General features: G+C 43.7%; 1 protein-coding gene across 5 annotated transcripts in view; it reads left to right on the forward strand.

Annotated features, from left to right (window-relative positions):
• The window catches only part of LOC132778493 (uncharacterized), a 44,071-nt gene extending 40,628 nt beyond the window's left edge, over positions 1 to 3,443 (forward strand). For all 5 annotated transcript variants that reach the window (XM_060781499.2, XM_060781501.2, XM_060781502.2 and 2 more), the window contains one exon: positions 3,117 to 3,443. In XM_060781499.2, the coding sequence (XP_060637482.2) occupies positions 3,117 to 3,163 (47 nt within the window). In that variant the 3' untranslated portion in view covers positions 3,164 to 3,443. The remainder of the gene's footprint in view (positions 1 to 3,116) is intronic.
• The last annotated feature ends 8,634 nt before the right edge of the window (positions 3,444 to 12,077 follow it).

The following is a 12,077-nucleotide window of genomic DNA, read 5'->3' on the forward strand; positions in this document are numbered from 1 at the left end:
GAGTCAATTTGCACCTGCACCTGGCTAGTGTCAGAATCAACAAACTCATTTCTTGCTGTGGGAAACTGAACTTCCACACCCTATTTCTCATTGACTATAACAGGGACATTTTGAACCAGATTGAATAATGCAAAACTCTTAAGAATCATTTACATTAGAAAAAGATGTCAATACGTTCAAAAAGTTACTTTGGGAAATACTATGGCAGGGGTCCTCAAACTACGGCCCGCGGGCTGGATACGGCCCTCCAAGGTCACTTACCCGGCCCTCGTTCAGGGTCAACCTAAGTCTGAAATGACTTGAAAGCACACAACAACAACAATCCTATCTCATCAGCCAAACGCAGGTTCGCACTTCCCATTGAAATACTAAGAAGTTTATATTTGTTAAAATCGTTCTTCATTTTAATTACTGTATTGTTTTTAAGTGTTTTTTGCACTACAAGATATGTGCAGTGTGCATTGGAATTCGTCCATTTTTTTTTTCAAATTATAATCCAGCCCTCCAACAGTTTGAGGGATTGTGACCTGGCCCTCTGTTTAGAAAGTTTGAGGACCCCTGTACTATGGTATAGTAGCGTTAGCAGTGTATTTTTAATGTAAGTTGCATTTTATCTTAACATTATGCTTGCTTGCTGATTGGAAGGAAGGTTTGGAACTCGAAAGATGGCTGGAACCAGGGCCGTAGACAGAAAAAAAAATCGGGGAGGGTTTAAACTTTTTTTAGCAAATCATGAAGAGTAGTTCGATAACACAACAACAACATTTTTTAATACAGTCCAAAGACCCTTATTGCTCCGTAAAAGGTATAAGATACAAGGTAGGCAAGGTTAGTAAGGCCAAAAATAGCCAAAACTTATTAAAACACACGATGTGGGTGGAATTAACAGCAGATAAAACTGATAAAACAAGGATTAAAACTTATAACCAGCATTTAAGATAGCAATGACCTAGGTAAAAGACTACAAAGAGTAACAGGCATGTTTCATCGTGCCATAACATAAAATACTTTAAATTATATGGTTTCAAGTATATTTTATATAGACTTCATTAAATCAAATTTCTGTTTTAGTTAAACGTTTCAAGTCTTAAAATAACTGAAAATGATTACTAATTGATAATTTATAGTTACAAAAGAATACCACAACGTTTGTTAGAAACACTTGAAAACTGTGTCAATACACTTTGACAGAAATCAGGCTCTATTGATAAACTTCGGTGGACACTCAAGAGTGCAAGTCGAGTCAGTCTTTCTTGCCTCATTGTGCTTCTGGTGTGTTTTCAAACGTTTAAGGGTTGAAAATGACCTTTCATTTGTAGCTGTTGACATTGGCAATGTTGCAGAAATCTGAAGAAGTTTCTTCACATTCGGAAAACTGTCGATCACAGACAAGATAAGATATGCTTCCAGTGCATTTGATGGTTTTTCTGCAGGTGCAATCTCATAGACTTAGCATGGGGATTTGGTTAACCAGTTAAAATTAATGAGCAAACCAGGGTTGTTGTAGGTTTTTTGGACATGGTCTAGAGGCATTCTCTCCTGAAGTTTCGCCTGCATCTATGGCAAGCATCCTCAGAGCTAGTGAGGTCTGTTGGAACTAGGAAAAAGGGTTTATATATCTGTGGAATGACCAAGGTGAGACAAAGGACTCTTGTCTGCTGGAGCTAGGTGTGAATGTTTCAACTGACCACCTTGATTAGCATATAATGGCCTGACATTGCCTAGAGCAAACTTTTGTTGAGAGGTAATTAGATATCCTTGTTTGTTTCCTCTCTGTTGTTGTGCTGTTGTAATTTTAGAGTCTTTTAATACTGGTAGCCAGATTTTGTTCATTTTCATGGTTTCCTCCTTTCTGTTGAAATTGTCCACATGCTTGTGGATTTCAATGGCTTCTCTGTATAGTCTGACATGGTGGTTGTTGGAGTGATCCAGCATTTCTGTGTTCTCAAATAAAATGCTGTGTCCAAGTTGGTTCATCAGGTGCTCTGCTATGGCTGATTTCACGGTTTCCAAAATGAGGAAACCATGGAAATGAACAAAATCTGGCTACCAGTATTAAAAAGCTCTAAAATTACAACAGCACAACAACAGAGAGGAAACAAGCAAAGACATCTAATTACCTCTCAACAAAAGTTTGCTCTAGGCAATGTCAGGCCATTATATGCTAATCAAGGTGGTCAGTTGAAACATTCACACCTAGCTCCAGCAGACAAGAGTCCTTTGTCTCACCCTGGTCATTCCACAGATATATAAACCCTTTTTCCTAGTTCCAACAGACCTCACTACCTCTGAGGATGTTTGCCATAGATGCAGGCGAAACGTTAGGAGAGAATGCCTCTAGACTATGGCCATATAGCCCGAAAAAACCTACAACAACCCAGTGATTCCGGCCATGAAAGCCTTCGACAATACGAGTAAATCAGGGGTTTTTTAACCTGAAAAATTTCCGGGGTGGGGGGGTGTTTAACCCCCTCTGGCTACAGGCCTGGCTGGAACTGTATATTTGGTGGAAGTATTCAAGTGCTATTGGATGAATAGTTACCCTTCATACTGCTTCAGAATCGCAAATGCAACTGCTAAACTTTTACAAAATATTTTCACTGTCACAGTTCTGGAATTTGCTTTGTTATTAACCGCTATGAATTTTGACTTATGGTGACCTACGAATGAGACCTCAAAGTCATCCTGTCATCAACAGCACTGCCAGGTCTTGAAGACTCAGCGCCATAGCTTCCTTGATTCTGTCCATTTGTGATGCAGATGGATAGACCTAACAATCATTATTGCCTTTTCCCATTGAGACATGTCTCATGTTTTTATATGAGATGTTCAAAGTACAACAGTGTCAGTGTAGTCATCTTTGCTTCTAGGGATGTTTTATTTGCTAGAGGGCCCATTTATTTTGTCTTTTCAACAGTCCAGATTATCCATAGAACTTTTCTCCAGCACATTTCAAAAGAGATTGTTTTCCTCCTATCAGACTTCGCTGCCTGGGTTTCACAATCATACATAGAAACTGGATAGCATGGACAATTTGCACTTAATGATTCAGCTTTAGTCTTGTGTTATTTTATTATAAACTGACATTGAACTGAAATCATTTTCTTCTCCCTTAGACGTTGATATTTATGAAGTTGCCCAAGCTTTGAGTAAAATGAATTAAAAACCAAATGAAGCTGAAGTGGAAGCCATTAAAGGACAGATCTGGAGGAAGAGGACTTCAGTGATATCCAGCCTATTGTCAACAAGGAGTAATGTTGATTTCTGAAATGTAGCAGAAATATTCAACATCTTCATGTTTAATATAAACAAAAAGTTACAAATACTTTGTAAATAAGCCCTTGTTATTCGTACTTGTAAATTCAACTCTTAACTTACTAGGAATATGTTTAGCAATGTTCTCTTCTGAGAGGATAATAAAGGTAATTTTTCCAGAGTGTGAATCATAGAAATCATAGAATCCTTGAGTTGGAAGAGACCTTGTGGGACATCCAGTTCAACCCCCTGCCAAGAAGCAGGAAAATCACAAAGTACCCCCGACAGATGGCCATCTGCAGGTAAAGATATATTGTATGCTCTCATGACTTCCAATGATGTCATGAGAGCATACAATATATCTTTACATGGAGTTTCTTTGAAACAAGGGAGCTAGATAACCAACACTATTGTATTAATTCAAATCCCAATGCAGTCCACCCTGGTCATTGTATGCTAATCTCCCCTTATGGGGAATATCAGAAATGATTTGTTTCAAAGCATTTAAATCGTTATGGATATGGAGGATGACTTTTTGATTTCCCACCATGAAATCTAGAACACATTACAAATGTTACATTGTAGTATTAAATAGGATTTCCCCCCCATAGGAATGAGAAGTTGATACTCACTGTGAGTGGTCATTCTAATGAGGCTGAAGGAGAAACCCACCATACATGGAGTACACCCAAGCCACCATTTCCAGGGCAGGCCTGACTACTGTACTCATTACCATCTGAAGGGCTATCCTCCCAAAGGCTGCTTGACTAGATTTGAATTTGCCTACTTCATGTTATACAAATGTAGATGTCTCTTTCTACTCAACAGCCTTATACACATCCGGTGAATGCCATTTCCTTTCCAATAGATTATTCAATTTGGGACAGAATGTGGGCAAGTCTTAACACCTGACTACTTGCTTTCATCCATGGCGGCTTCAGAAACAACCTGTAACAAAAGATAAATGAAAGGTTGCTTACCTGTAACCGTAGTTTCCCTAGTGGTATGCTGTGAATCCGCACTAATGGTATCCTTCTGCGCATGCGCAGCACAGCTCGGAAATTTCAGTTAAATTTTGAATTGGAATGGCGGTTGGCCCCGCGCACACTCCCCATGCTACTATAAATAGCCAGCGGTAGGCTAACCGCCTCAGTTCTCTTCGGCTGCAACAGCTGCTCAAAGAGGAGGCATGACAACTGCGGGGAGGATGGGCGGGGCCGTGCGGATTCACAGCATACCACTAGGGAAACTACGGTTACAGGTAAGCAACCTTTCATTTTCCCTGCGTGGCTATGCTGTGAATGCGCACTAATGGTAACAGACTAGCGAGCTACTCACCGAGGCTGGTGGGAGTCATGCCACCGCAGAAAACAGTACCGCTCGGCCAAAGGCAGCATCTCTCTTCGATGTTAAGTCAAGCTTGTAGTGTGACACGAAAGTCATAGGTGTGGACCACGTGGCTGCACGGCATATGGCATCCAGAGGCACACCTTTTAAAAAGGCTGTGGACGTTGATTGTGCTCTAGTTGAGTGACCTCTAACACCCAGAGGAAGATCACGTCCCGATCTCTGATACGCTAGTTTTATTACTGACACAATCCAAGCAGACAAACGCTGCGAGGATACCTGGAGGCCATTGGAATCTTGTCGATATTTTATAAACAGCCTGGGGGTCTTCCTTATGTCCGCAGTTCGGTTAAGGTAAAATGCAATGGCTCTGCGAACATCTAGCAGGTGTAATCTCCGTTCTAACGGCGAAGATGGGTTCTGAAAGAAGGCTGGAAGTATTATATCTTGAGACATGTGGAATTTAGATGTCACCTTTGGCAAAAACGCAATGTCGGTGCGAAGCACCACCTTGTCCTTATGAATGCGTAGGTACGGCGAGTCCGCTCTCAGTGCGCACAACTCGCTCACTCTCCTTGCCGACGTTATGGCCACTAAGAAGGCAACCTTCCAGGACAGGTAAGACATCTGACACGTAGCCATTGGTTCATATGGGGGTCCTTGGAGAGAATCTAGTACTAACTCCAAGCTCCAAGACGGGGCCACAGGGGAAACCGCTGGTCTCAAATTCCCCATGCCTTTTAGGAATAATTTAACGTAATAGTCCGTGAAGAGAGATGGCAAGCCCTGCTTTCTCCTATGCCACGATATGGCTGCAAGATAGCACTTCACCGACGATAATGTAAAACCTAAGTCCAGAAGTGAACCTAAAAACTCTAGTGTTTCCGTGACTGGAGCTGTAGCTGGCTCGTAGCCCCTTTTTCCTAAAAATTCTTTAAAGCGCTTAATTTTATATGTATAAGACTTTGTAGTTGATGGCTTGTGGGCAGCCTCTAACACCTGCCTAACCTTTAGAGACAGTTGATTAGTCAAACACTGGGAACTAATCTCCAAGCTGTCAGCCCCAGGGTGTGGACGTCTGGATAGAACACCTTGCCATTTTGTGTCGTTAGGAGGTCCACCCTGCCCGGCAGTCTTCTGTATGTGCCCTTTGACATCTCGAGGAGAGCCGCAAACCACGGTTGGCGGGGCCACCATGGCGCGATCAGGATACAGTGGCTCTTGTCCCTTCGTAGTTTTGTTATTACCTTGAGCAGAAGTGGAAACGGGGGGAATGCATAGAAGAAGTTGCCTACCCACTTCAGAAGGAAGGCATCCCCCAGACAGCCCTGATCGCGGTTGGCTCGTCTGCGAGCACAGAACTGAGGACACTTCGTATTCTCCTGGGATGCAAAGAGATCTATTCTTGGTGTTCCCCAAGTTTTGCATATGAGATTCAGTTCGCCTTGATGAAGGGACCACTCGTGGGTTGACAGAGGGGACCTGCTGAGGGCATCGGCCAGTACATTCTCCTCCCCAGGTAAATGTACTGCCACTAAATAAATGTCTCTGGCTACACACCAATCCCAGATGCGCACAGTTAGGTCTAACAGTGGCTGTGATCTGGTACCCCCCTGCTTGTTTATGTAGAACATGGTGGTCGTATTGTCCGTTACCACCTGCACTACTCGTCCCAGCAGATGCCGTTCGAAGGACTTCAGGGCCTTTTCCACCGCCAGAAGCTCCAGCGCATTTATGTGGAACATAGCTTCTTCGGGAGACCACATCCCTTGTGCCACGAGACCCTCCAAATGCGCTCCCCAGCCACTCATGGAGGAATCTGTGGTAACTACCTTTGATGGTTCGGGGGGCAGAAATGTTTGGCCTGCACAGACATTTGACGGCTCTATCCACCATAACAGGGACTGCTTGACTCCCGATGGCATCTTCAGCCGGACACTGGCCTTGTCCACTCCCGGGTTGTAAACGGACAGAAACCAGGCTTGCAGAGGCCTGAGGCGCAGTCTTGCAAACGGTGTAACGGCAGTCATGGATGCCATATGGCCTAAAAGAACCTGCACTTTCTTTGCCTGCACCTGGTCTGCTTGAACGACAGGGACAATCAGGGATCGTAGAGACACAAAACGGTCCTCTGGTAGGAAGGCCCTCTGTACCGTTGAGTCTAGCACAGCTCCAATAAATTGGATCCTGCGATTTGGTTGCAAATTGGACTTCTCTGCATTGATAACAAGCCCTAGAGACTGGAGAAGAGAAATAGTTGTATTGATGTGTACGATCAACCTTTCGTAGGTGTCTCCTACCAAGAGCCAATCGTCTATGTATGGATAGATAGTTACTCCACGGGTACGGAGGTAGGCCGCGATTACCGCCATACACTTCGTGAAAACCCGTGGGGCTGTTGTCAGCCCAAAGGGGAGGACATTAAAACAGAAAGCCCGCTCTCCTACCATAAATGAAAGGTACCTCCTGTGATGTTTTGCCATTGATATGTGGAAATAAGCATCCTTTAAATCTATGGTAGCGAACCACACATCTTTATTGAGTAAAGGCAGAATCAATGACAAAGACACCATGCGAAATTTTTGGGAAAAAATGAACATGTTAACTTCTCTAAGATCCAAAATTGGCCTAAGGCCACCTCCCTTTTTCTTAATTAGAAAATACCTTGAGAAAAAACATTTATTGATTTCACCGGGGTCAATTGGGGAGATTGCCCCCTTACCCAGTAGCTTAGATACTTCCTCCAACAAAGGAGGAGACTCAGGGGTACGTTTCAGAATGCCCAACTGGGGCAAAGACACAAACTCCATAGCATAACCAAAACTAACTATATTTAAAACCCACTTATCAGTAGTGATCATATCCCAAACACGCCTAAAAGGTTTAAGTCTTTCGAAAAACATCACGGGCTGGGGGGGAGGTGTAACACTAGGAGTGCCCAACTCATGCCTAGACTTAAGCTCCAAGAACTCAAATGCAAAGGCAACATCAAAGACGACGTTTTTGATTCCCTCCATTTCTTGCCCTACTATTATACGGCTGGAACCTCATTTTAGCACCATAATTCTGTTTCTTATTGGCCTGGAATTTGTTGTTAACATTCCTATAACTTGGGCCATTATTATATCCACTAAAATACCCCTTACGATATGAGTTTGCTGGTTGCTGCCAGCGAGGCCTTTGTTGGTATCCCGGCTGCCACGGATACTCATACTTTGCAGCATGTAGAACCTCCCTAGAATGCTTTATCTTATCGTCAGTGGACGGATCGAAAAGGCCTTCTTCTGTCATGGGAAGGTCCTCAGCTAAGGATCGGCTGTCCTCTGATAAAGAGGATGCCCGGAGCCAAGCGTGACGTCTAATGGCAGTAGCAGTAGCTAGTAGCTTGCCCGCAGATTCCGCCATGTGTTTTCCAATATCCTTTTGAAAACGTGAAAGGGAGGTCGCCTCAGTCAGAAAAGCCCGAGGCAAACGCCTATCTCCTACAGGCAATTTATCAACATACGGTGCTATTTGGTTCCATAGGAAGCTCTGATAACCACTTAAGTACGTTGCATAGTGGGCTATTCTAGTAAATAAGCCTGCAGCAATGTGGACCTTTTTCCCTAAAGAATCTATCTTCCTGCCCTCCTTATCCGGGGGGGAGATCGTATACTTCTTTGGCTTCTTGGATTTAGCTGCCTCAGCCACCACTGTATTTGGTACAGAGGGACGGGCCAGCCACTTCGCTGTGGACAGATCAACCCTATAAAGAAGGTCTACTCTTCTAGGAATTGCAGATACAATGGCCGGGGACATATCAGGGATTTTAGTTAGCTTCAGTAAGTAAGGTAAGGTAGGGAGTACAGCAGATGACGGGTTGTCCTGTTGTTCTGGGGGAAACATAGGGTCATCTACTGTAGAGGACGGCTTTGGAATTGCAATTTCCAAAGCAGTTATCATTCTCCCTATGAGTTGCATAAACTTATTATAGTCATCAGAGCGTGCAGGATGAAGCTCAGGCTCCTTCTCTTCCTTAGAGGCATCATTTGCCTCCTCAGAGGCGTCTGAATCAATGATATTGTCCAAAGTATAGTCCTCGTGGTGATGACGCTCCATCTCATCCAATTCACCCTCTGGTATGCCTGTCAGAGGGCATCTCAAGTTCTTATTTGAGTGCTGAGGGCGTTGCCTTGAAAGAGCAGTATTTCTCTCCGAAGCAGATTGCCTATTCACTCTCTGGTTCATTGGAGAAGGAATATCCTCATTCCCAAAATATACGATGCCCCCATTAGGGGTAACTTGATAGAAGCCTGCTTGTGGAGGAGGGTGGCCACGCCTCTCCCTCTGTCCTCCCCAGTGGGATGATCTTGAAGAGGCGATCGACAAAGCCCTCTCAATTCTCGAACGCCTCCGCTTCCTAGCTGAACATGAGGAATCAGAACACGACGTGGATGAATCGCTGGAGCTGGACCTGTTTCTTCTGGCTCCTTTCACTCTGTCTGCCCGCGAAGGCGCGCGTGCTCGGCGTCGCGCTATGACATCAGAGGCATTCCCTTCAACAGCTGATGTCGACGGATGATTTGGGGAAGCCCTGACAGGCTCCTCCTCTCTCCCGCCTGCTAGGGATGGAGGCGGGGCCGGCGCCGAAAGCATTGGCATCGGAGGCGTGGTTCCGTTCGCTTGAGAAGCCTCCTGCGCACGCGCGAGGCGTGGCTTCGACACCGCTGACTCTCCTTCCGCTCTAAGGCCACGCTCGTGGCGTGCCTGGGCCGACATCGACTCCGGCTGCTTTCCAGCCTCGGCCTGGGAAGGCTCTTCTCCGGCCTCGACCAGTTTAGCGAGCCAAGACTCCCCGCTAGAGGGTCCTGCTGGTTTCTTAGGCGGATTCGGTAAGGCTTTTGATTTTTCAACGTTTTTTGTCTTCTTCGTCTTTTTAAGTGTTTTAGAAAGCAAATCCTTTGTTTGACCGCCATTCTGCTGCCCATCTTTGGGTGGGAGAAGCGCCCGCTCATAAAGAGCCGCCTTCAAACGAATCTCCCTATTTTTCCTAGTTTGGGGAGTGAACGACTTGCAAATATCACAGTTCTGGGACAGATGCCCCTCTCCCAAACAGGCAATGCATAACGCATGGGCGTCATTATCAGGAATATTTGCCGGACAAGCGCTGCAGCGCTTAAACCCTTTCGTTTGCGACATAATAAAAGAAGCAGATGGAAAAAAACAGTTCTCTTTTGTAACGAGCTGCCTGCGTTGAGCGCGGATGAAGAGAACTGAGGCGGTTAGCCTACCGCTGGCTATTTATAGTAGCATGGGGAGTGTGCGCGGGGCCAACCGCCATTCCAATTCAAAATTTAACTGAAATTTCCGAGCTGTGCTGCGCATGCGCAGAAGGATACCATTAGTGCGCATTCACAGCATAGCCACGCAGGGAAACTTTCCATCTTCAAATTTGCAGATTGAGATTAACAGGTGGGGATGCTAATTCTGACACTCGGTGAGCCAAAGTCATGATGACTAAAAATAGAACCTTAAAAGGCAAATGTCTTAAGGAGGCAAGATTTTTCAAAGGCTCAAACAGAATTCCACTTAATGTATCCAACATGATGAAGGTGGAGGATCTCTAAGGAATCGCTTCACTTGTGGATATAAAGATAATGGTTCACTTGCTGATAATGCTGACACTTACCTGCATAAAGTATTAGCCCTTTATCTAATCGTGTTTTACAGATTATTTCCTCATCTTGCAAAACTGCCTTTTTCAACACAATTTCCCAAAATTTCTACAGGTGTTTTCATACACACACTGTGTTGAATATATCAAGTTTCCAATACAGGGTGCAGCAGCATAACTTCCTTTTTTAAAATGCGCGCCATTCAGTCAGTTGAAGACGTAGCGGAGAGCTAGTGGTCTCGTTCGAGAGGTGGGAGTATAGTTTTGTCCTGACACAGTTCAGTCGCGGTCATGCGTTGGAACAGTCAGGAGCGTGCTTTTGCCGTTGAGGCCTACTTTTTGAGCGGATTTGGAGTGGCCGCCCGCACTCCAGATTTGGCCCCTTGTGATTTTTTTTCTATGGGGTTTTTTGAAATCCCGTGTTTGTGTGAACAGTCCAAGGACTCTACAAGATTTGTAGACCAACATCCAGGAAGAAATTGCCAACATAACGCCTGCTATGCTGGCAAGAGTCATGACAAATGCCAGAAATCGGTTTACTCAGTGTATGGAGAATGGGGGACGTCACCTACTTAATTTGATCTTCAAAACTACATAAAACAAAACTTTAGGTATGCACCTACATTATTTTAAAAAATTCTGATTCATACTATCGATTTTATTACATTTTGAAAAAAGGAAGTTATGCTGCTGCACCCTGTATTTTCTGTTGCAGAATTGGAGTAACATGTCTTGGATAATCCCCCTCAGTTCAAATTATATGCAGGTAATTTTAGTCACCCTAGATTTGGATGGTAGACTGGCCCCCGCATTAACATTTCCTTCATCTATTGACATTCCCATCAGCAATGAGAACCCAGGTCTGCAAGACCAGTATAGGGTCAACAAAATTACACATACCTGTTGTTCTATTTTTATCCACCCTTTGAATTATTGGTGATGGCGGGAAAGTGTATAACAGACCTTTTGGGATGCAACTGCTACTGCATCCTGGCTTTCCGTACTTGGATTTTCATCTACTGGAATTAAGCTTTCTACTTTGAAATTGCTACCAGAAACAAAAAGGTCCATCACAAAAGTCTCACATTTTCAGCCAGTATCTTACAAAGGAACCAAGATAGCTGTGTTAAAGGAAATTCCACTGTCAACACTGGAAAAAAGACTAAAATATTTCTTCCTAACAGACGAACTTTAAAAAAGGCATGTAAAATTTAAATGGGAGAAGAAAGAAGGCATTATGGTGACATGGATGAACACCAAATATTGGCTTACATCAGAGGCAAAAGTGAAAGCTTTCGGGCAAAAATTCATTACGAAAGACAATGAAAAAGAAGACATGTACAGAGAAGCGGAAAGGAAAGCGAGCACAACATCAAAAAAAGAAGAAGAGGACGGTGCATCAGGAAGATGTGAAGCCCTTGTAAAAGAAGAGCAAGAGAACAGAAGGAAACAAGCAAGAGAAAAATCCCCCAATGATTATTTCTTTCAATTGAAGGGAACCGAGGGAAAAATAGATTTGGTTTTAGAAAATAAAGATAAATATGGATTGGAAAATTAAGATTTACTGTAACATGTAAATGGTCTAAAAAAATTGTCATCATTAAAAAAAAGTGTCTCACATTTTCTTTGCAACATATTGAGCATATTGTTCGGACTCCATTCTCCTAGTATTGTTTCTACAGAGTGAGGCAGCATAACTTCCTTTTTCAAAACTTAATAAAACCCATTGTATGAATCAGAATTTTTTTTATAATGTAGGCGCATACCTAAAGTTTTGTTTTGTGTAGTTTTGAAGATCAGATTAGGCAGGTGACGTTCCCCA

Source organism: Anolis sagrei, chromosome 6 (assembly GCF_037176765.1).
Source record: "Anolis sagrei isolate rAnoSag1 chromosome 6, rAnoSag1.mat, whole genome shotgun sequence".
Taxonomy (NCBI): Eukaryota; Metazoa; Chordata; class Lepidosauria; order Squamata; family Dactyloidae; genus Anolis; species Anolis sagrei.